At 39.7% G+C, this 25,876-nt stretch overlaps 1 protein-coding gene across 4 annotated transcripts; it reads right to left on the bottom strand.

Moving 5' to 3' along the window:
• Positions 1–661: 661 nt before the first annotated feature.
• LOC133994275 (HMG box transcription factor BBX) lies at positions 662–24,892 on the bottom strand. Of its 4 annotated transcripts, none has more exons than XM_062433511.1 (16): positions 24,800–24,892; positions 21,176–21,253; positions 17,454–17,625; positions 17,088–17,345; positions 15,458–15,662; positions 15,310–15,377; positions 15,044–15,118; positions 13,883–13,963; positions 12,481–12,546; positions 11,238–12,105; positions 11,011–11,143; positions 8,224–8,375; positions 7,896–7,985; positions 7,168–7,365; positions 6,409–6,601; positions 662–4,519 (listed from the first exon to the last, which is right to left on the bottom strand). In XM_062433511.1, exons 3-16 carry the CDS (start codon positions 17,610–17,612, stop codon positions 4,441–4,443), a joined length of 2,625 nt encoding a protein of 874 aa, XP_062289495.1. In that variant the 5' UTR covers positions 17,613–17,625; positions 21,176–21,253; positions 24,800–24,892; the 3' UTR covers positions 662–4,440. The 4 variants fall into 4 exon arrangements, with proteins under 4 accessions (XP_062289495.1, XP_062289494.1, XP_062289496.1 ...); XM_062433510.1 differs by lacking the exon at positions 24,800–24,892 and adding an exon at positions 22,610–22,724; XM_062433512.1 differs by lacking the exon at positions 24,800–24,892 and adding an exon at positions 22,610–22,724 and having other exon boundaries at positions 17,088–17,342.
• Positions 24,893–25,876: the final 984 nt, after the last annotated feature.

Here is a 25,876-nt window from a genome sequence, read left to right as displayed (position 1 = left end):
GTGGGAGCTTGTCAGACCATTTGAGGGACCACCCAGAAACTGAGGAAATAATTAGAGATGCATCGATTCCAGTATTATCTGGATCAGTGCACCCCTCGAAATAATGAGCCATGTAGAGTAGAACTGCAGATGCATACAGATGTTCAATGACAGGAACACTGTTTAGCAAATCAACAACAAATCCTTTGACACAGATGCACAGATGTAATAGATGTTATTTTAATAGGTGTTCAAGAAGTAATAGTTGCGTCAGCAGAAAGTGTAAAAGGAATAATAGTTGCATCAGCAAACAGTGTTATGACATAGGAGTTGTGGGAGGGGGAGGGGGTTGGGGGATGGAGCAGGGGAAGGGGGGGGGGGGGGGGTGGCGGCTGAGGGATCCCTCACTAAGCAGGGGTTCCAGTAAGGCAAGGCTGCATTTAACAACTGGGCTGTAACAATCAAAAAACAGATCTGTCATGACGATTACCATGAACATAAATTAGATTAAGCACATGTTGTACAAACTATCAGAGGAAAGAGACTTTAAAAGATCTGGCGTCAACTCTTCTTCACAAAAAAAAAAAAAAAAAAAAACAACCCAAAAGGAAGCCATGATCTACATTCCAGTAAAGGGTAGATATTCTTATACATGTTCATGTATAAATGGATGCATATTCAGTTGTATATTCAGTTTTCTTTATTTGACTAAACCTATAAAAAGGAACAGCAATAAATAAGTTGAAACTCAAGCATTCAATTGTTCTATCTGATTGCAGGAGCGTCCCTGTTTTATAAACTGTCCTGAACAGACTTTCACTTTTACTGCAAAGGGAGAAAAAAAAGAAGAAGAAGAAAAAAAAAAGAAATAGCAGGTTTAGCTATTGTCCCATCACTCAGAATGCAAGAATCTCTCAAGCTCTCAGTCTAATGGATGCTCTATGGTACAGAAAGCCTCCACACGTGTTTCCATTGAGTTCGCAGCTCAGCAGCTATCTTGTTGTGAGAACTGTTGGTTGTTAACGAACTATGCACCTAAGGAACAGTATACCATCATAGCATACATACAGTACAATCAAGACTGAATTAGAAAAATACAGGTACAAAATGATTACATTCAAGAAGACAGTACTAGCACAAAAGGGTATTATAGTCATTTAGGTAACTAATATAGGAATTTCAACTTTATAGAAGCATTTTCTAGATAGAAAAAGTGAGGGGATGGGGAGATGACAGTATTATGGCTGTTTTATAGATGTGTGGATTTGTTATTGACTGGATTCTCGCATATATAATAGTTTAAAATGCATAATTTCCGTAGAGAGGGTAAAAATTATATATTTTCTTCAAAGACCATGATCATTTTGGTTTGGGTCATAAGGTGCAAATACTGTATATTAAAAGAGGCATTGAGTGGTGCCCTTTTGTTGCACATCATTCCAACTCTGGATTCAAACACCGAGGAAATCCCATTAGATACACAGGATGAATTGTGCTGATATTGTTACCTGAAGATTTTACACACCTTGAAAATGCAGTGCAACTGTTATTCTAAGCTGTCCTTCTTTTTTTTTTTTTTTTTTGAGCAGGATTTTCCATTTGAATATATCTTTCCCTTTTCTTTGGCAAATGTCAATAAACTCACTTGCTATAAGCAAATATATTCTGTCTATTTTGGGGGAAGACAATTTCTTTGTCTTTGCAAAGAACTATACTGATGTCCACCGGTGGAAGAACTATACAGTTTACTGCTCGGATGACATCATCCTTTATGTAACTTTCTCTCTTATCTGAAAAAATATATAAATACCGTATATTATCAGGATTATCGTTAAGCATACAGTGGTTCCCTTCAGATTAACGGGGGAAATGTTTGCAGTTGGTTTGTTGGATTGTAAAGGACAAATTTAGAGGAATCATACATTTGTTGCATGTTCTGTACTATTTGCACACAAAGGGCCTCCATTAGCAAAACACTATTACTATGTAACAATGCCGTGATTTAGGAAAAATACTCTATTTCAAGACGCATGAGTTCTTTAAGACCCATTCATTTCTTTTTTTCTGTCCTGTGTGTCTGAAAGCACTCTAAACACAACTTAGCACATAACTAAGAAACAGTGACACTCCAGAGGAGAAAAGACAAGCTCATTGTGTAGAGACGGTGCGTTTGACGTCAGTGCCTGTTTGCTTAGCAGGTTAAGCATTGATGCGTTCATCGTCTATGAGCTTCATCTCTTTTTTTTTTTTCTTTTTTTTTTTAAACAACAGTCTTAATCCAGAAAACTTGACCTCAGGAAAAAAAGTTTATAATGAGGACCTAGTTAAAAAGAGCATCATAAACACACAGCTTTAAAACAGAGAAACAATCAAATAGAAAACAAAGAGTTATAAAAGTTATAGACGTGACTGAATGGAAAATGTGATTGGTTAAGTATTGGTCTACGCAGAGGCAGAAAAAGGCTGCTGGGTAAGGAGGTGAGGGGGTATTGCTGGGGGAGTCTGGCTCTCGGTGAACCTCTGTTAGCCTGTGGCAACTCTTCCAGGTTTCACCAACTCTCAGGAAGACAACAAACCAGCTTTAACCGCTTCCTTCCTTCTTTTTCCTCACGACTACTACAGCTGATTGACTGTAAACAAAAGTATGGCCCGTACAGAGGCGTTGAAATGGAATGATTCTGACCAAATATTTACAAAACAAAATAAAATTAAAAAAAGCTCTAAATATAAATACTTCTAAAAGATCAAAACATTGATTACATGTGACCTCTGAGTAGACCATTACTTGGCAATAAAATCTCAAAAGGCTGATAGGAATAAAAGGGGAAAACATGATGAAATGCCTCATCTCCACTAGCTCTGAAAAGAACCATAGCATAGCTCAACATGTTGTCTCTGCATGAAATATGATAAAATAGAAAATTAAATTTCTCTCTTTTTTTTTTTTAATTTCTCATTTTATGAGACACGTATAAATCCATTTCATAAAACATATAATCCATTTAGAGTTGACAGACTCCTGATCCTTTATGTTGGAGCTGTTGGCTGACTTTAGCCAGGTCCTGAGGACATTAAAGACACCATGGACACAGACAGGCTATGGTGTAAGAACACTGTGACTGATGGAGACGAGGCATTTTATTACCCTCCTAAGAGCAACTCACACTTTAGCTATGAATTAGTGCAGTGTTTACACAATAAACAAATAAAAAATAAAAAAAACACCTATTCAATAAAATAATTTGCACACAAGGAATTAACCTAACCGCTACGCAAACTGCAATAATATCAAGTATTGACAAAAAACTGCATTTCACTATTCAAAAAAAAACAAACTGACTTTCAGGACTGTGATGGCGTCGAGCAAGAAGCTGGTGGTGGCAGAGAGGGTGTGGGTGGTGGGAGGGTTAAGGCTATATATATATATATATTAATCAAATTTCACACCACCTCCCTGTCACAGGAAGCAGTTTTGAAGCTGACCTACTGTCTCTTAAAGCGGACAGGGACTCTCTGAACCTACTAATGAAGGATGGACAGGACAGACAAACATCCTCAGCTATAGTCAAACTCTAGTTCTGATGCAAAGGGATGCACAGGTCTAACTCTTACACATTCAGTCTAACATGATTATTTGTAGCTACCACATACTGTTTTACAGTAGCATCATCTTAACGTACATATCAAATACTCAACCGTGGTTTCTTCATAGTCTGAGTACACCACATTTCGTGTACCACAGGGAAACACTAAGCAGTAAGTTGGTAATGGAAGTATATCCATCATGATCATTTACCCTGGTTAAAGTCATTTTGGGTTGAAGCTGGAAGGAGTGGAAGGGATAAGAGCTATTCAAATACAGAGGTATTCTACCAGAGGTGGAGGGAACTCTTCAGTAGGTGTGTGTGTGAGGTAAAAAGGTGACAGAAAGCTGAGTTTGTCTAGAAAACCAATGCAGTGTTTGGGGTTCTTCCCTACCTAAAATGCTTTTTTTTTTTAATTGCAAGACTTGACCTTAAAAACGGCCTCTATTTGACAAAACGTTGTACGATAAACCCATGACAATCATCTCTAAAGGAACCCATGCACTGGGGGGGACAGCGTGGTTCTTCCACAGGCCTTAACTGAGCATCTAAGAGGGGGGTTGAGAGGAGTTCAGAAAGGCATCCTCCCTCTAACCAAAGGAAGGCTTCAGGGGGAAACACTGAGATAGCGAGGAGCAGGGAGGAGGAGGAGGAGGAGGAGGAGGAGGAGGAGGGGGAGGAGGAGGAGGAGGAGAGGGTCTCTTTCCCCCCACCGTGAACCCGAGCTCAATCAAATTCACCACACAGGGGGAAAAGGTGGAGTCTGTCCAAAGCTTCCTGATCAAGTCTCCCGTCAGAGTGGGCTCCCCCCCGCTGAGGAAAGTAAAGCTCCACTGCCAGTGTCCGTGTTGTGGCTTCTCCTAACAGCAGCAGAGTCTCACTGATCAGCGCAGGAGATGAGGACTTGAGTCTGGGCGAGCTCTTTCTTCTGACTCTCAGCCAGGCCTCTCTGCCCTCTGAAACAGGACAGTACATCACACTCAGACTGGATTCACCTGCTCTTTACAAACAGCCTGTCTTTTTTGAAATCAGAGCATATGAGAAACCAGCACAAGGCTTTTTTTTTTCTAGTAGTGTGTCTGCTGTGTTTTATGGTGCGTTCCATTTGTACTCAGAAGTTGGAATTTCAACTGGAATGACCCCTGAAGTCAGATTTGTGACTTGGAATGTCATAAGAACCTCACCAGCCCCGACCTCAAAATCCAAGATGACTGCCGTGTGTATCATCAGTGTGAAAGTTGTAGTAATATCCTGTTTATTAGCATTTCTATCAACTGGTATTTCTATCAATGGTTAACCTGGCTAGTACTGGTTTTCATCATTACCCAGCTCCCACTTCCAACTTCCGAGGTAAATGGAACGCAGCATTATGTCAGAGTGAACATGCAGACTGTTTACTTAAAAGGCCTCAACACCCTCACAGGTGGTTTCACTTATTTTGGCTGATTAAACTCCACTCAGGTTTGGCAAAACTTTGCAGTGATGTCAATGAGCTCACTGCATTCCTTCAACTAATCAGAATAATGTCATTTGTCCCTCCCTACAGGTGCAAAACAATTTAATAGGTGACACACCCTGTACACACCCACAATTGTGTATAAATTGTGTAGTTGCAGATAATCTGACAGTTAGGAGTTTGTTGGCCACAGTGTGAGCAGTCAGCTGAAATGACAGTGTCGACATATTTCTGGCTGTTTTTTGGAACAAATTAAAGCAGGCGTGAACACTGTCAAAACCATTTCAATCTCATTTCTATTGTATTTGTGTATCTGTGTGTAATATCAGCTTTCATTTGTTGTTTTCTCACATCTGTTTTGCTGACACATGTGGAAGTGTTTCTATTAAGTGAGAGATATCAGCCATGAAATATTCCACGCATCTATCATACCAACCCTGAACTGACATGGACAACTTTTCCCACTCAGCTGCTCATAATTATGTCTAGTTGAACAGTTGACGTGAAAAGCCATGATCAGCCAAAATAAGTGAGATGACCTGTATGGGATGGCCTTTAAGATGATGCTATATAGGGGAGTGCATGATGGGAACTGACACATTTGTGTATTCTTACTTTTTCTGTCAGGTGATCGAGCAACAAGTTATTACAGTGATGGACAATAGAATGCTTTCTATTACAGCTGTTAGCAGGTATTAACTATGCCCTAATGACTGGATCACAAACTCTAACTACGTCAGTTCACACCTGACATTAGAATGCATCTCTAGTGAACACTTGTGATTGGATCTCAGTTATCCGCTCTATATGCAAATAAACACTTCCATCATTTCTGTTCGCAAAGACCACATGCCTTGTTATTTTTAAACAGCAGGAGGCAGCAATGCACCTCCTCTGTCGACTTTTCCCGAAATTAAAAGAAGAAGATGGCAAAGGCTTTGGCACACGGACAAAATCAAAACTGTCTGGCTTGATTGGATTATTTGCACACACACTGCTCAAAGAATGTGGCCAGACCACCTTCGAATCTGAGCGATCAGATCAGACATGAGACATGCATTTTAATGCCAGGTATGAACTGGACCAATGTGACCAAATGTGTTTGTATGTGTGGTTCTTGCATGAGAGCCAGTGTAGAGTATATGAGATGTAACATCACACAGGCAGCTGATGGTTTCTGAATAACAAGTGTTGGATAGTTTCAGGGACAGGTAAGTATCATCAGTCCACATAATAAGATACAGTCTGTGCTTGGGAGAAAAACTGTAAACCTGTAATATCTTCTACTTTTTGTTTAGAAGTCACCTATCATATTGTTAATTGGCACAAAATAAGCACAAACATACCATTTACTATAACAAAGTTAAATCTATGAAACAGTGTGTGTACCTGTGAGCATTCTCCATGGCTGCCACCTCAGCGAGGGCTGCCAGGCTGAAGAAAGCAGGTAGCTCCTGTGGTACGCTGCTCCTCTCTGCCTCCTCTGCTGTGGGATTACTGTAGCACCCTTTTTCATTGCATAAATTCTGTTGGGGTAATGGCTTCTTCTCCTGTTCCTGGTTGAGGTCCCTCATTTTGTCCTCTGTAAAAATAAATAAATAAATAAATAAAAGAAAAAGTCTCAGCAACATGATTAACCTTCTGATAGCAGAGCATTTCATTTGCATTTATTTTTCAGATCAATGAAATGTAAACTTAAAATTTTAATTTCACTGAAAACAACATTTGAACAAATGAATGTGTGCCATGCTGAAGAGATTATTCTACAAAGACTCTACTTTAGTTCTTTCTGTTACTTCTGACCCACACAGGAAAAAGGCTGACAAGCCAATATCAAACATAGTATTAGTTTCTGCTTGTTTTTAATTTTACAACTACATTAACAACTTTCTAAACTAAATTCTAATGTCTTGTAACATTAACAAAACCTGTGGCTTTTATTTTGAAGAGGTCACTCTGTATGATGGGTCTGAGGTATTTCTTCTCAATTCCAGTTCATAAAATACAGCCAAGCTCATAAAGGAAGAGTGAATGCTGAAATGGAGGCAACAATATTTTCTCCTGCGTTTCTCACGTGAGACAAGAAGCTGATCCTTGTAAAGATGTCGAGTTTAGAAGAAGTTTAGGAGAACGGGAAGCTGCACTCACCTTCGGCTGGAGACACGCTGCCATCAGCTGTGCGCACCAAGTGTGTGATCTTGGTCTTCCTAGCCTTCCTCTTCTGGCTACCAACTAGCATCTCCATACTAGTGGTGCCCTGTACATCTGGGCACATTATGGCAATGGGGGCACATGATTTGGCTTTTGAAGCTGAGTCCGGCATGGTGGAATCACTCTGTCCCACTGCTGTGGAGGAAAAGGTTCATCAGAGGAGATTTCAAACAAGGAACGCTACTGTTGAGTCAAATATAGAAAGTAGATCTGAGCCTTGCACAAAAGGCAGAAATGAAAACTAATGGCACAACTATGTTTCAGTCCTCTCAACAAGAAGCTAAGTTACACACACAAAAGTGTATTATATGCACATGGGCCTAAACAGCTCATTCTTAATGAATATTTCTTATGCATACATCATTTCATTTGGATGTGTATATGTGAGTGTAGTCCATATATTAGACTGTCACAATGTCTGTGGCTAAGCTTTGTTTACTCTTAATAATGACATTAAAAAGTTTTATGTTAACGGTAAATGTTGTCATTAAAAATGAGTGAATGTGAGCATTTTCATCTCTTTTGTTCCAGATTTATAACTGCAACATGTTGGTTATGAGAGCACTGGATGTAATCAGGAATGTGTTTAATAGTTGGATTAACAGTTATATAAAAATGTTCACGTCCCTGCTACATAATGCACAAACATCAACATTCTAGTTCACCTTTTTCCACTGCACCTGGTTTCTCCTTTTTGTGTTTGTGCTTCCTAACAATCTTGTGGAATGAAGTCTTTTTCTGAGATGGAGATGGCCCTGATATAGCAAAAAAAGAACAAAGAAAAAAAAGAGCATGGAAATGCTATGTTATGGAGTCCAAAATGTTTTTGGTTTTAACAAGAGAGAACCGATTCTGAACAACACAAGGGCCAACATGCTTCTACAAACAGGTGCAGCGTGGTACCATGGATGAGATGAGAGGATATTAAACAACAGTCATTGTGTTTATTCACTGGAAAAAAAAAAAAAAAGCTCATCGTGTTTTTATTCTCACCTTTGCAGGTTTTGGAGGCGTCCTCTTGAACAGAGGGGCTGTCCGTCTTCTTCTTCTTTGAGACAGCAGTCCCCTTCTTATCAAATGTCATTGGGCTATACTGTGGTAGGCTGTTAAACTTCTTTTCAAACTCTTCCTCCAGTTTCCCTAGGCTGATGAGTGAAGTTCACAGTTTATATAACTGAGCATGAAATCATTTCATCACAAAACAAATCAGATGTGAAAGCAGTTTCAACAGTAGCTCAACAGTAAGACCTGCCTGAGTGTTCATGGCAAGTAAGATGCCATGTGGTGCTAGGAAATCTAACAACAAAAATGATAAAACAAGTGTTTCAATCATATTTCTTCGATCATTGTTGAGCCTCCTCCCCTTGCACACGCTGTTGAATATCGGCACAAGCAGGAAGCCAGTCGAGACTTGAGTAGGCTAGTAGTGTGATGCGTGAAACAAACATCCCTCATTATGATTATGTGTGCTCTGTCAAACAGAGGATTCAGTGGAGGATTGAAGGTTTCACTGCCATAAATACTCTCAGGAACAAGAAACATTAAAGAGAGAACTTGGGAAGCTTGGAGTGGAAGAAATGAGTCTAAAAATGTATTTACCATTAGATCAGGGAGTCTACTCCACTATCAAAAGAATTCAGTGATCAGTGATTGGTCAGGGATCAGTCATACCATGTCTGATATGTAAGAGTATCTGTGTACTTTTTTTCTGTTTCATTTATTTAAATAAAGATTAAACATGATGCTTAACTTTGTTGTAATTTGATAACTTCTAATAAAATAAACTATCTGTAAAGGGCCAAGTGAAAAAAACCTCATTACATTGAACCCTGAACATGGACATTTCCCTACATCCATCAGTAATGCAGCCTGGCCCAGTCCCTCCTCTTCCTCCTCCTCCTCACTCAACACAAACATTATTATTATTATTATTATTATTATTACTGAATGTGTGCAGCATAGTCTGCATTTGTCATTTGACCTGATTTAATCAACAGTAATGATTAAACATTATGATGTCAGCAGCTTCAGGTGTCACTCAAGACAGGACAGATGTTACAGATGCTGCTCAGTAATTAAATCCATCCTTCCAGACAGCATGTTGGCCACTCGTACACTACATGAGCTGAGTCTGTATTCAGGGATATTCTATCAACAGCTGGCTTCTAAAATGATTTCATATAATTATTTATTATTAAAATAACAGGTATAGTATTTGGTATTAGCCCTTTCTGAATACCTGCCATGCCATGTAAGACGTGGACAGGTTTCTGCAGGGTGACACTGTTACTGTAAATAGTCAATCAATCTATTGTATCAAAATAATTGTTGTACTTCCTCATTTGAGCTGAGTGAGCTCAGGACAGGAAACACAGCTCTGTATGCATGAAGACTCATAGTTACACTTCTAAAATACGTGTTTCTCCATACAGGTCTTAAAATGCAGGAGGACCAGTGTGCTGACAACAACTAAGTTATTGTGGTGTAATTATATTTGAATGTGTATAAACATGTGATTTGATTAAAATCCCTGACTAGAACATGAATTAATTAAAGGAAATTCAGTTGTTTTTCAGTCTGGGTCTATCTGTTAGAACTGTGGCCATTCTGACTGTTAGCTGTAGCAACAACAAACAAACTACAGGGTGAAATCCTGCTATATATGAAACATTAGTTATTGTATAAGGTGAACAGGCAGGGTTATGCAGTTTGGTTATCCAGCTGTTTTTCCAAAAGTATATATCTCTGTGAAGTCAGTTCCAGTATGTCATCCTGTGTGTTTACCTTTGTTTTCTGTAATACTCAAGTGTATTTACAAAGCTGTAGTAGGCTGCTTGCCCCAATATAGAGTACTGTGCAAAGGTTTTAGGCCCTTTAGATGTTTAGATTCTTCTCCATTAAGCAACACCATTAGGGAAGCATCTGATTGGTCCCACATTTATTCTGCAGCATGACAACAAGCCCAAACATCCAGCCAGAGTCATTAAGAACTATCAGTCTGATGTCAACATCATGGAGTCAGTCTGAGATCACATGAAGAGACAGAAGCAGCTGAGACGTCTAAATCCACAGAAGAAGAACTGTGGAAACTTCTCCAAGATGCAGGAATAACCGACCTGCTGAGTACCAGAAACACTGTGTGCAGGTGTACTGAGGAGAGGCAAAGCAGCTCACTGATTATACTCATTTCATTTAGCTTTCTGCTGTTTACTCAACTTTGGAACAAGTTGACTGATCAATATAAAAACTGCTCATGGCATTCTGTTTTAAAGACATCTCACTTTACTCTTAGTGGCTAAAATAACACAGTATGGTATGTTGTTTTGCCAAAGTTACATTTCTCAAATCTCTATAATGCAGGTGGTGAGTACAAAGTTACTATGACTAGAGCCCGACAGATATATCAGTCAGTCCATATTTAAAGTTATATAGTCAGTATTTTATGTATATTTGACACTTTTTCTTAATTCAGGTGGCCTCCGTTATATTATCCTTGTCACAAGTGTTGGATAACCGCATTTAAGCGAACAAAACAACATTGATTATGTATCGATATCAGAATTTTTTACCCCAATATTTTTATCAGCATCGGCCCCTAACATTCAGCATCGATCAGGCCCTTATTATGACCCATACTTTAAAAAGCCACAAGTGATTGAAGAACTGGACATGGAGCTTTATAAATCTAAGGAATGTCTGCTAAAAATAACCCATTCTATCATTCCACTGGAAAATGACTTTACTCTATGCTACACAATAATAAGAGGAGATATGACTCACCCCTGTGAAGATTCATCTTTGGACTTGGACTTTTTCAGCTTCTTGGGGTTATTAGGTCCCATCTGAGCCACCGTCCAGCTGTCATCACTCCAGTTTGCATCGTGATCAGAGGCACGGAGAGCACCTCTTTTACCTTCACACACAGCAACAATATCATTCAGATACATTCATTAACTACATAACATGAACTGGATGTGTATTGGTCAGTCTTTGATAGAGGATGATACCTCTGTCAATATTGGCTCTCAGTGATGTCAGCATCCCTTCAGAAACCAGGGTCTTGTACAAGGCGCCTTTGCAGCTCCTCTCTGACTTCCTGGAGCCACGGCTCTCTGTGCTGCACTCCGCTTCGCTCGACCGGTCCTTCCCCTTGTCCTCCTCTCTGAGCTTAGTGGGTGAAGGGCTGCCGGGGGGGGAGTTTTGGGGTTCTGCCATGCTGCCCTGAAGTTCTGTGCTTTCTATACTTGTTTCTTCTATTTCTGTCTTGGGGCTAACGTCAGTCATCTCTTCCTTCATCTCCACCTCAGAGGAGCTGTGCTGCCCACACTGCTCGCTGCTCTCATCCATCGCCTCCTCTTTTTCTTTGACACAGGTCTTGACTTTGGGTTTGCTCTTCTTTTTGGGCAAACCAGAGTTTCCACAGGCAACAGCAGGACTGCTCTGGATCTTCTTCTTGGGCTTCTCCTCCGTGTCCTTCCAGACACCCTTTGCCACAGCCTCAATCGTACTGAAGACACTGTCCATGTTTGATTCGGCGGGGTCACACTTCTTGATGATCTTCTTTGCTGAACAAGGGGTTTCTTCGTTGTCATTTGACTTGCTCGCCTCTTTTTTCTTGCTCTTCTTTTTGACACGTGCATTTTGGCTGCTGAGTTGTGGGGGAATGGCATCAGTGGAGGTAGAAGTGACAGAGGAGAGCGAAGGTAAGAGGGCTGCAGTGTGAGAGGAGGGAGGACAGTCGTCCGTTTCTGTTTTCTCTTTCTCCTCCTTGATCTCAGGCTTGACTGTAGTTTGCTGGAGAGAGGCTGAAGAAGAGCTGTCCTCTGGCTGAGACACCACTGTGTCCATCTTTCCAGCTTCAGATGCTAAACACATCTGAACAAACAACAGAAAAACTGCGGGTGAGTTTATTGTCATATACATATTAAAAAACACAGACGTTCAGACAATGCAATAAAATTCTTACTTTGCTGCTCTCCCTTACACATGACAATATCACATACACACAACAAACACATGACAAAAAGATGCACAAGACATATAGAATTAAAAAAAGACTAATAAGAATAAAATTTAATATAAAAGGTAAATAGGCAAGAGAAGTGGTGAATAGTTAGTCACACTATTACTATGTTTCATTCTGTAAAGATAACTGATGCTACTGTCCAGTCAGGTACAATACATGTTTCCCAGCAGTTATTAGCTGAATGTGAGTTACATAAACATCAGGTTCAGTCTGTGCAGACTCACCTCAGCCAGCTGGAAGAGAGCGGACTGTCTGCATGGTTTTCCTTCAGGTGCCGCAGATACAGACGACTGTCAACATACAACAACATGCTTTATCAACTTCTGCTAACATCATCATATTTACTTTCTACAACAAACATCGCCATGTTTCTTGTTACTCTTTGTAGTGATGCATTGATGCATTTCGCTGTGGTTGGTATTGGCATTGATACCTTATTAAGTGGATTGGGTATCTGCCAATCACATCAAATTCTTTGTCATTTTACGAATTCAGTTTGTTGGCATTCTCATTTTTTAGTGCTACACAAATCTCTAGTCTAATGCAAGTGGATAGTTCCAGGTCTGAAAAGTGAAGCCAATGCCTTCCTGCCTTAAGCCTGCATCCTTTGAACCAACTGTTCATTGAGAGGACGAGGAAGAAAGCGAGGAGCATCGTCGCTGACAGCTCTCATCCTCTCTCTGGCCAATTTGAGCAAACGCACACAGGAACTGAAATGCACTTATATTTGATATATTATTATTAATTAATTAGTGATTTTATGGAGTTTATGGATTCTATGGATCGTATGTAATTTCTGTCTGCTGTATGTCTGTTATTGGTGAACCAAAGACAATGTTCCACCATGGCAAACAATAAAGTTCTATTCTCTTCTATTGGACAACAGGGGGTGACTCCACTGGTATCAAAAACAAGTCTGACTGTAGGGTCCATGAGAAAATGATCCTAATGACTTTATGGTCTCGATCGCTGTTTTTTTATAAGTCTTCTGTGATCGACTACAAAACTCTTTTTCAGCATTTAGTTGTACTAAAAGACCCTCTAAGGAGTCAGATGTGCAGTTTGAATGGTTGTAAGCCTGTTTTCATGAGCAAAAATTAGCATTAGTATTGGCATTTTCACAGCTGCTGACTGCAAATGCACCGTGCAAACCAAACTAGCAGCTAGCGTTAGGGGTCAGCTTCACCTTGTCGTCCAAATATGGTCACTTCTGGCTCCAAAAATTAAAGATGGCGTGGGTCATATCTAGTATAGCAATGGTCAAATCGCCAGATTCCAGACTTCAAAACGGCAGTCCACAAACCAATGGTTGTTGTCACGGTTACTACTTCCAGATGTTTTTGTCTATGGTCTAATATTACCTTGCAAAAAACTGTTCCACTCAGTCAGGTTTTTACCTTAAATTTGTATAAAGAGAATGCTGGTATTGAGGATGGCATTACTAGTGGATATGCAGAATAACCTGTACCATGATAGTATTTTTATAGATATTGGGTAACATATGATAATGGTTTGAAAACAGTTTGAGCCCTGAATATATTGTTGTAGGTTTGATATAATCTTGAAATGTAAACAACTCACTGGTATATCATTCATAAGCATATTATAATAATAATTGAGTCATACCTCTGCCAGTGGGGAAAGGGCAGATGTGACCCTGCTTTCAGTGATGTCAGGCACTCTGTTCAGTGTTGTCCCAGACAAAATCTGTAGATTGAAGAAAAAGGTGAACAAAAACTACTCACTTCTGCAGTCAGGTATTACATAACAAATCAGTGCAAATAGTCAGCCTATCAACATTCAAACCACCAATCCTGGGGAAACTGATGAAAGCACACAAGAATGAAATGGTCATATTTTTATGTTGTTAAGTATCAGGGGAGTTTCATAAAACAAGATTACCAGTTTAACAAGACTTCTTTTCAGGACAATCTGTTTCTTAAAGGAGGTTTAAAAAAGTACTTAAGTGACCATAGCAACCTATCCCTCCAGACTGGCCTGGTCCTGGTTAGGCTAGTTCTCAGCATTAGCTTCAACTCAGGTTTAAACAGTGTTACAATGAATCTGTTGGACTAAAACACAGGGCTTTCTAAAAAAGTTCCTAGTTGAAGGTTCCTCTGTACTGCTGCATTTGTGAACATGACTCAAGTTTGCAGTACAAAAATGTGTCACATTTTATGGAAGTATTCCAGTCAACATATGTTCTTTTAAACACACTGCAATTAAAAATGAGTTTATCTACATATTTCTTATGGCTATAGCCTCATAATAAAACGCCTTTTCATCATTTGTTTTCTTTACATGCCACTTAAATAAACACACTGAAGTAATTTAAACAGGGCTTTGATGTTACTTGTAACATTATCAAACTGATAAAGAATAAGACATGACTTTAAAAAATGCTTCTTATTTTCTTTACTTGCTATAACATAAACTGAGTGAACAAAGTGACCAGTACACATCAACTTGTATCAGAGTCTGAGCTCACAGTTGTTCTACAACATGCTACTAAAAGTTCTCTTATCATTTATTGCAGAGTTTTATTTTAGCTTTGATATGTCGCTCTTGAACCTCACAGTTAAGCCTTTGAATGTCAGTTTTCTTCTGTGCTTGATGTCTGTGTTAAAGTCTAGATATAAAGCAGACATGACTTAGTCTGCTCTACGAAACAGATTCATCCTGGTTCCAGTTTCTCAGGTTAGTAAAGGCAGGCTTTCACAACAAGCTCTGTTTTCTGTGCCTTATTCATCAAACACCCCTCTGGTGTAAAGTATATACAGAACATACCTCTACTTTATCATCTGGAAAGGAGTTCCCTTCACTGGCTGTGTCTGGTAAACTAGGTTTAGTGCTGGAAGGGATCTAGAGAGGTAATAAATACAGGGTTAGTTGAACTGTTTCATCTGAAAAAAAGAAGGAAAATCACCCTAAAAATCACAAGTATTATGTGCTACAGATGAAACTAATATCAGCAAGTAGTCTTCGAGGACACCTGCTGGAGAGCTAGTGCATTACAAGGATGGACCCATGGGTGGCATCCAACCGTGACCTACCTCTCTGTTTGTGAGGGCGTGTTCCCCGGCTAACAGCAGCATGCTAAGGCCTCCCATCTTTGTAGGATCTGACAATGAATGACAGCAGTTACAAAAACAATCCTGCATGCTGCAGAGAACTAACAGTCTGTAACTGTTTCATACACACCTGCCATGGCAAAGTTTAACTGAGGCATGCTGTCACTTTTGGGCACTTTTTTGGCAGTGGTCGAGTCCTTGGATGAGTTGGAAGAGAAGGACCATACTTTTTTGCGGGGGTTGCCGACTGGCTGACATGAAGGGCTCTTCACTGGTTTGCTGGTGGTGGGACACCACTTGTAGCCTGGATTAGCCTTCATAAAGGCATCCTTGTACTGAAAGAACAACCACAATTGATTTGGTCACAAACAAAGCATTAACATGGTCTCATATCTACATTAAATATTACTTGACTAAGCAACAAGGTATCCTTAGGTATTATCTATGAATGCTTCATCTGGACTGTGTGGGTGGGGTTTAAACAGATTTGAATGGCAGTGGCCTGGAAAAAGAAGCAAACAACAACTGTCATCATATTTTGGCCTGTGTGTGAAATCACTCACTTACTCAGTCATTCACTCCCTCTATAACATCTATAACAGACACTTCATAATGTACTCTACAGTGAGCAGTGAATAGAGATTTATGGCTCTTACTAATTATCATCATTTAAAACTGTAGTGTTGCACTCAGAATTTGGGCAGTCAATTAAAATGGCAGTCAGAATATATCCACAGCCTTTGATTGAGACTGAGATCCTGATTGGTGCATGGAGGTTTGTGATGTCACATTTTTTTCCAAACTGAGCCCCACCCACTTCAATCCATTGAGAAAATGTGATATAACCAAATTTGCATGCAGAACCTCCTCACTCACAGTAAGAGGCTGATGAGAAAATAGCTCTCCGAGGCCTTTCAAACTGTTTAAGGATGTTTGATGCAATATTGCTTCTATCCTCATGGTACCTCTTGAACTGTTAAAAGCTTTGTCTTTATAATAAATACAAGCAGCTGAGTACCAAAGAAAATAGGAGTAAGACATTTATCTGTATAGTTAAGATGTCTGCTTGCTGCGAGACCTCATTTACACATGTCATTGAATACCAGTCAGAATGGACCTTTCTTCGGTTTATGGACACATTAAAAAGTGAGCTGCTTTGACATTATAATGACACTGTCTATCTCCTGTACATCATCAGCTGCTTACTAAACAACTGAATATCGCAGTAGGTCCATCAAATCTAATTTCCTCTTGTATGGAAACAAGTAAACAGATTTAGTCTCTAAAAGGCTACATTTCCCTTTTGTTTTGCCTTTTTATTGCTATTAATATGATATCAAGCTGGAATAGTTCTTAAGCTACATTTTACTCTGAACACTAGTAAACTTTTTACAGGTCCCTCCAGACATGTTTTAGTCATATAAAAATACTTTGAATAATCATTTGAGTCTCATATGTTTTTTCCATTTAAAAAAGTACAATTACCTCATTAAAATGTATTTAAATGACATCTAGCCATTCTCTAGGCTTCAAGTTTCCACATCACACTTTTACAAATTGCATACTGGACCATCAGCTGATGAATGTGAAAAGAAACTCTGCACATACATCATTGTGCACAGTGAAGCTCAAACATCACAGTGAAGGAATATTATCCACCAAAGCTGTACCAGACTTTAAAGTGTAGCAAATGTAATGTAAGAGACAACTGGAAATACTGTTAATAAAGGTGCAAGTGTTAATCAGGGAGGTGGGCTTACCTCTTTAGCCATGTCAGTGTATTTCTGCTTCTCCTTGGGCTCCAGCACTGCCCACCAGTCAGCCAGGATCTTAGTGGCCCCGCGGTTGTCCAGACGAGGGTGCTCCTGCCTCACCAGGGAACGGTGGCGTTTGCAGAAAAGGAGGAAGGCGTTCATCGGCCGTCTAGCCCGCTGTTCGTTCGAGTCCTCCTCCGCTTCCTCTGTTGTGCTTCCACACTGCACCTGTGACCCCTGGTCCTGATCACACAGCACCGGCTGCTAATAACAAATGTATACACCCTCAGTGCAATGCAGGAGCATGTTTTATGATCCATGTCTGTGACAAACTGACATGTTTTTCAGTTCATGGCCAGAGGACACACTCACCTTCTCCAGCTCCTCTTCATCCTCTTCCTCTTCCTCCTCAGAGAAATCCAGAGCCTTTTTGGAGAGGAGTGGGTGCCACTGCAGGCATTTGCGTTTGGGGCGCTTGCCAGTGACCTCCCCTGCAACAGACGGTTCCTTACCCCTTCCTCCACCTTTCATGGTACTACCGCACCTAAAAAAAACAACAGATTAAGCACACCATAAGATACTGATACAAAACAAAGAATGCACAGTGAAAACATGCATTCTAACATGTATCATTAGTTATCTGTTGTCTAATGGAACCAAAGAGACCCGACTCCAAAGCAGTTAGTGTGAGTATACTAATATTTACTGAAAGCATGCATGACCTGATCAGAACATATCATGACTCACAGCAGTGTGGGAAATTAATATAATTATTATTAATCGCAGTTTACCAGCTAATTAACTTTTATGCTGTGTGACCTCATTTTTGAAATCCCAGCTTGGGTTTGGATGGTGTCTCCTGTCCACAGATTACCGACATAGTTGTGATATTTGATGAATATTTTGATTATAAATTTAAATCAACATCTACTGTAAGACAGCTGCTTGCACCAACGGTAATGTGAGCATGGCTACAGGCCATTCCTAACATGGCTTTATTAACATAAATACATACAACACCTCCTACTCCAACAGCTGCACTATTTATGAGACCTGATGAAAGCAAACAAATTCACATTTTAAAAACTCATTTTTTTACATTAAAGGTGTAAACACTACTGCATATTCAGAGAAAAAGTTGCGGTTATGCTTTAATGTCTCCAGAGGGAGCTCTATTAAATCTGTTAAATTGCCTCCAGTGATGTCACTTGAGTCAGTGTTGGTTAAGGCTGAAGATTACAAAAAAATGTTGTTAAATCTTGTTTAAAAAGGTGAGAAGCAGCTCCAGACTACATTAACATACTAGCATCCCACTCTATGATCCAGCTGTCGGTGGCCGAGCTGCATTGTGGGTAATATAGGCTCCAGGTTTTGATAAGTAAGAAGAAAGTAATACTAAAAAAAGATGACATCTGTGGGGTTTTAATAACTGTCCATCATGAGTGTGACAGTGTTTTAGGATCGTGGGAGGATGAGCGGAGTCTGGTGTGGTTGGAGGTTTAGTTCCTTCAGTGATTCTATCCTTTTTATTTGACTTGTAATGTAGAGAAGTGTTTTAAAGCTAAGTCTGTATGGTTCCAGCAGTTGGGACTAAGATAACAACATTTTTATAAGTGTTGATCATACTGGAGTCAAATCAAGAATGTTTTACCAAAGTAAAACATGTAAGCAGCAGGAGCATGGGAATTCATGTCCTGCTTTTCTGCTAGTTAAGATCCCCGAAGCTCAATCATGTATATGCACATTAATACTTGTATTCTACTTCTTCCATACTAGATGATAAGTTTTAAAATGCTTATCACTGGATCTTGAGCTCAGCTGATATAAAAACAAAGATCAGTAGGTGTAAACTTAAGACATTCTGCAGTAAGTCAGATGACACTAAAGTTATTTTTTTTTTTAAATTAAAAACCTAAAACTGCAATGTTTCATGTAAGACATTATCTAACATTAGGCCTGTCACAGTAACGTACAATAACGTAATTATCAGCATCATCGTGTCTATATATGGACTTATCGTCTGATACATGGACATGAGCTTGATCTTTTTTTTTTACCTCAGTATTGCCACACTTCACATTAGCAGCTAAGAGGCTATTCATGTCACATTGGCTAAACAAGTAGTGTCCTCCATTAGTGCTGGGCAATACATCGATATTATATCGGTATCGTGAGATTTGATAGAAGTTGTTTTAGATTTTGGATATGGTTTTATTGTGATATGACATACGTGTTGTCTTTTCTTGCTTTTAAAGGCTTCATTTCAGCAAATAATGACAATCGGAATTTTCAGGAAAAAGCTGGGACCTTTAAATACATCCACAACTGTGTGTCTGGACACTGTCATAAAGCAGAACATTAGACCAATTTCAAGGTGAGTCCACTAAGTATGGACTTTCTTTTGTTTTGAACTGAGCAAGTCCAAATGTAGGAACTTATGTAATTAGCTAGACTTTAACACAACAGTACAGCTATTCTGTGACAAAACACCTCAATGTAAAATTACACTAACAGAAATAAACAAACATTGACTGTGAGATGCAGTCAATCATTATATTCACTCTAATACTGTACATGTTACAGGCAGTCCTGCTGTAAAGCTTCATCTCAGATTATTCAGCTATTTAGCACAAACAAATAAAACGTTATCAAATCTGAGAAGAAATTTAGCTTTCCACCTGGAATTAAATGTCCAATGTTTAAAACATTCTTTGAGTAGTCATTACCTTCAATGAATCAACCACATGTTTGAGGTTTATCCCCTGAAACAAAATATCTGAATTTAGTCACACAATAAGAACTGGAGGATAAAAACTACACCAGTTGGGAGGCTGGTTTAAATTTCCCTCCATCTCCACAACTTGATGTGATTGTGTGATATGTAGTGAATATGTAGTGAAAGAGTGAATGGGGGGGGGGGGGGGGGGGGTGATTCTGTGACACAGCTGTGGACTTTGAGGTGGAACAGTACTCGGGCTGTGACTGATGACGTTTTACAAATCTGAAAGAGCACAGACAGTCCAGACAACAACACAGACTGAGAAAGGCCTTCTGTATCTGGAGCTGGTGGTTTCCATATGACCTCACTGAGTGGCAGAGAGTGAAAGTGACTTTTTGAATGCTTATACTGCAAAATACTTTACTTTTTTTTTTGTCTCATCACTGACAGCTATGGAATCTGTCATTTCCACGTCTATCAAAAAAGGAGGCCACAGTGTGGAGCCTCTAGCAAAAAGTAGTGTACTTCACATACTGTAGACGCAACTTTTCTCTTTTCGTTGTGGGAATTTTTGGGAGCACAATATGTGATATATTATGTATTAATACAGGTATTTCCCACAACTCCCCTTGTGCGTTTATCAGAAAATCATGAGTTCATGACTTTAAAGCAAAGTACGTAACTACCCGTCCACACGGGATCATTAATGGACTGTGTGCTCTCTTATAGCTTTACTTGACCAGCTGTCTTTGTGAGGAAGATAACAAGAACAAAGTCACAACAGACCTGCTGCAGACCATCAATTCAATAGTGAAAGCTTTCCTTCATTCTGTCATGTGACCAGATTTGAGAAGGAAGGGTAACATGAAGTTTTAGGGTGAATTGACATCTTCTTTGTAAATATGTCATTACAACAGCTGGATTTATTGTAGGAGTCGTGTATTTTTGACCTTTGCTCTCTTAAGTTTCTAATGGATTGAACCTTATTCTCACTCATTCTGCAGAATACTTTCACAACACAAATAAGTTGAGAAAAATAATATTTTACCTGTATACTATACCTGACTTCTTCTCACTTTGATACATGACATTTAATTGAAGGTGTCTACCAGAACACAGAGAGTGTCTGTACATATCAGTTACATTACATTGCGTTACTAATGTGAATAATTAGCCATATATATATTTTCCTATTGTGATTTTTTTGAATCTCTCAATGTGTTTTTACACTTGTTATAGTCTAACAAAACATGACACAAATGAGATTAGCAATCAATGAATGAATGATTTAATGGCCGTGTTCCTCTGGACAGCATCCAGACCAGATGCCAGTGTTTGTATTTATGAGTGCGGAGTGTAAAACAGGGATACTTACTGAAGAATAAACTATGGAAATGCTGTATGAGTGATGAAGATGAATCTGCCACAGCCTTTGTCATGCAATGACGATGACCTATAAAATACAAGACACTGCTCTCAGTCATGCGTTACACTGTCATCTCTGCAACAAATTTTACAACAACATGAGCTGCAGGGAGAGAAAAAAGAAATGTTTGCAAAGCAACTTTAACAGAGCATTAGTGAGTGACACTGCATCGCACAAAAAAACCACATCAGCTTCAAACTACGGTGGGACATTTTGTCTGATCTGATTACTGATCACTTCAATCGTCAAGTCGATCCGCCCTTGTGGCCAAAACCAAAACATGTAGGCCAAAACCCTGCGACCACTGGATGCATTTCACACAGCATCATACAGTCTGAATTAAGCAGGTATCGTTCCAGTTGCAGGGAGTATTTTGCTGCGCAGAGGTTTAGCTGTGTGCTCAGGTAAAACTGCTGATGCCCGATCGGACTGTCTGTCTTGTGAGTGAAGTCTTGAGCTACTGCATCGAGCTTTTCTCGCACAATAACAGCACCGAATCCGTCACGTATGCGAATAAACGATGTGTTCGCCTACCTAATGTGCTCCGAGCTTTAAAGCAAACATTTTCATCTCCGTGCGAAATGTCGATCTGGGCTCTGACAAGACAGACAATCCGAATGAGAGTCCATCTTGCTTTGGTTTGGAGGAGAAAACCCAAGTACAGTACAGTAGTGGGGATATTTCACGCCTGTCAAACTCTCCGTCGACAATGTCGTCGAAATGTCTCCCACTCCGAGGAAAAAACATCCGCGATGATTAATTAAACTGGGGATTTTCTGGCCAGGCACATGCATCTGTGGCCAATGTTTTGCTGAGCAGTAGCTCCATTTCCTAGCACTGTTACTAGGAATAAAAGTAGCTAGTTAGCTTGCTAGCTCTACAAGCCTGCTAACTGAACGTGTCACGGTTTTAACATGCAATGCTTTCCTAAAGGACACACGCTTATTGTACACAAGTCACACATTCAACTGGGCTCCAAACAGTAGTTGGAGCCTTTGCTACTGCTCGTTCACATACAACGCAGGTTAGTGTTTGATGCGGATAGGAAGAGAGGGGGGGTAGAGGGGGGGCAAGTCATACCACCTCACTGAGAAACATTTATTTTACACGGAGATTTCTAACAGGAGTGAGGAAATATTTAAGCGACGCAGTCACAGTGAGCAGAACGTATGGTCCACAACACTGCTAACATGAAATGTCGACGGGAAACAAGTGAGAGGAGGAAAGGCAGCAGGCGGACATCATGTCCAAGCCAGCAGCGATAATAACAATTTTTCAGAGTGACTGACTGAGAGGTTGACAAAACAGCGACCGGGTTTGAACGGAAAATCAATGAAACCACAAGTTCTCTGTCATGAACGCCTCATCAATGTGTCCACATACCTCTAATATCCTGCTCAAGTACCGAGGGGGCCCTCTCATCATTGGTGCCGTCCACCTTTTTAACTTATTGACACATCATAACAGTTCAGCACTGGCTCTACTCGACACAAGCTCCGTCAAGTCAGCGCGAACGAGACGAGTACAAACCGGAAACACGGCGATTTGTCACCAAAGTAGATACAGAATAGCGAGCAGCTCACATCCACTCCGACACACAAGAACTCTCACAAGTGTGGTTCATCTTGTCTGCTGAGGGGTTTACATGCATTTTTCACACACATGGTGCATTCCTGAAAAAGTTTCAAAATATTTTTTATTTGTAAATCAATCAATAACCCTTACCCAAGACTGCATTAGTATCCCAAGGGGCCCCTGGGCACTGAAACTCACATCCCCCAAACATATTTTATTTTATTCTGATTCAATAACGCTGCTGTTGGGTGGAAACCTTGTTACTCATATTTAACTCATATTTTGTTTTTGTATGTAATAGGTTTGTGACAATGACCACATTTAGGGCCCCTTTCTTCTCATGGGGCCCTTATGGTAGATCCAGCCATGCCTGTACCTACAGTACCAATGTACCATACATATCCAGGACATTATTCAATTAGCCCAGTTATGGGACAGACATGTGCACTTACTAACTGATTCTTTGCCCAGATACAAAATGCAACTCAAAAATCCTCTGATGACAAAATATTGTAGTACATAATCCAGATTTTGTAAAGTTGTTTTACTTCCAATTTCTGCTGTTTTGCAGTAATATGAATTTGGTTAATTATATTAAGGTTTATTTTGATATTTTACATGGCACTGTTATTGTGTTTTATCTCTTATAAGTAAGGTTTTAAGATACGCCCACAGTGGGTTTCTACCTCACCTGCACATGTTTTATTTTTTATTAGCCTAACTATTTTTCTCTGACTTTTATTTTACACATTAACCTAAACCAAATAAACATATAACCAATATTCTCTCTTTGTATATATTTTTATATATTTATATATATTTTTATATCTACTGTAATCTAGCATCCCAGACAAAGTGTGACATACAATTGTATTTGTAGAGTGATAATAAACATCTTGACTATTGAATCTTACATGATGTGTGTTAAAGTTGAGCTCAGTAAATACCTGAAGGGCCGTCATCTAAAAGGTTTTTAAATGCAGCATCCTAAACAGTAGTGTAACAAAAACAAACATCTGGAGAAGTAATCCAGGTGTTATCATCATTAAGGGTATCTAGAGAGCATTATGATAAAAAATATGACAGTGTAATCATGGCCAAATAAACATAACGATTCTATAATCAGAGACCACAGAGCAGTACCACTATGCTGGAGCAGTAGCTGGCCTGTCTAGATTGATATTGTACTGATGATGAACACATTTGTAACTACTGGTAATTATTGGTGAATTCCAGCTATAGCTATGATGTATTAAAATAGCCTACATTTTAGCAATATATGTGCATCCAGCATCACTTCAAAAAAATGTTCTTCTGAAGTTCCAGTGATTGTGACTGAATCCTTCATTACTGAACGTGCTTCTAATATTACATGACCATCCCTTTCAACACATTGTTTTGTTTTCTACATTTAGAACTTAGCGGCCATTTAAAAAAAACAAAGCTCCAAACACGTTTCGTCAAAACTTTGGCGTTCACAATTTCAAACCGGAAGTGGTGTTTAACATTGCGTGCGCTTGACGAGCAGAGCAACGCAGCACTTCACTACATGATGAATGTTACCGTCGGCGAAGGCGACACATAAAACGACCTCAACCCACAAAAATAACACCAACACGCGTTAATTCTGACACAAATACTAACTTGTTCAGTCATATAATGTAATAGAAATCACTTTCGTTTTCTTCGAGGTGGGAGAAATTTCTCCTCTCAGCTACATCCCTCCCCTCCCCCGGTCTGCAAAGTGCTCTAACCCACACTGGCCTGTCCTTGCTAACACCATCCCTGACTTAACTTTATCTTCTAGCATTGTCCGCTTGTCAAAGGTCAATGAAAAGCTGCGGACTGCATCAGAAAAGCCCGATAACCACTCACTAAACGCCGCTTATCTCAGTTGAGTGACTACTTGTTAGAAGCTTCCTGGGTGTTCGTGTGTGCGTGATAACTAACGTTAGGAAAATGTTAGTGAAATGTTACCGGCGGCTCAACAGTACATACCTGTCTGTAGCAACGAAGTCAAACAAGTAACCTAAGCTAACTTTGTTGTAGAAAGCTGCTTTAAAGCTTTAGCCGTGAAATTATCAACAGTTTTGCAGCATACTGTACACATTGAGAATATCCACCCCGTCATGTAATGCTGCATGTGAGTGGACGCTCGTCTTGACGGACAGTGAGTTTTCGCCAATGAGAAGCGGCGTTCTATTACAGTGTTTTGAGATTAGTGTAACGTCCTCAAATTTACTGTTCAGGACACGTGTGGTATATTTAGCCTACACAATACAACACAACGCTGATAGAAAACATAGTGTGTGTCTGTGGTATCCGGCAGTGGATTACATACATTATATAGCCTGTACATATCAAGGATGCTGACTGTATGTCCAATCCAGTCCTATGAACACTGCTAAGAGAAAGTAAATGGGACATGTTCACTGCAGCTGTGCTTCTACATGTGGTAGCTAACATCTTGTTAAAGTGTCTTTTTGTTTGTTGATTGATGGAATCAGTTGATCTCTAGAGGAAGAGACCAGCAGCACACTACCTTACAGTGAAGAGGACCAGATGCTCACTATCAGATGATGTGTATTCACTATTCACCTGGACTATAGTTTTAGAACTTAGTAGGCATGTAGCTACTCTGTTTGACAGTGCCCTAAATGCAGAAAACGTCATATATGACTACAAAGACTGCCAGACAAATTCACCCAGTTAAGTAGTTCATGTGAGACAATACAGATGAGTGACACAATAAAGGTAAAAGTGGCACAGGTCTGAATGCTTGACCCCTACACTGAGGGAATCTGGTGGTACTGTTATGAGGTGGGTGGCATTTTGCTTGCAGGGTTTGGGTCCACTTGTGTCCTTAGAGGGAAGAGTCACTAAATCAATACAAAGTCGTTGTGAGTAATCACCTTTCTCCTATGATGAAACATTTCTATCCTGATGGGAGTGGTCTCTTCCAGGATGACAATGCCCCCATCCATAGGGCATGAAGGGTCACTGAATTGTTTGATGAGTATAAAAATGATGTGAATCATATAACGATAATAATAATAAAATGTATTTATATAGCAC

Source organism: Scomber scombrus, chromosome 14 (assembly GCF_963691925.1).
Source record: "Scomber scombrus chromosome 14, fScoSco1.1, whole genome shotgun sequence".
NCBI lineage: Eukaryota > Metazoa > Chordata > Actinopteri > Scombriformes > Scombridae > Scomber > Scomber scombrus.
This window is presented reverse-complemented; position numbering and strand designations above follow the sequence as displayed.

Bases quoted from the DNA above. Each gene is read 5' to 3' on its own strand.
- LOC133994275 (XM_062433511.1), bottom strand. From the start codon at position 17,612: ATGAAAGGTGGAGGAAGGGGTAAGGAACCGTCTGTTGCAGGGGAGGTC. The intron at 15,378-15,457 runs GTGTGTATGAAA...ATTCATTGTCAG, and splicing joins GTTAAACTTTGCCATGGCAG to ATCCTACAAAGATGGGAGGC. The intron at 6,602-7,167 runs GTGAGTGCAGCT...TTATTTTTACAG, and splicing joins CAGCGTGTCTCCAGCCGAAG to AGGACAAAATGAGGGACCTC.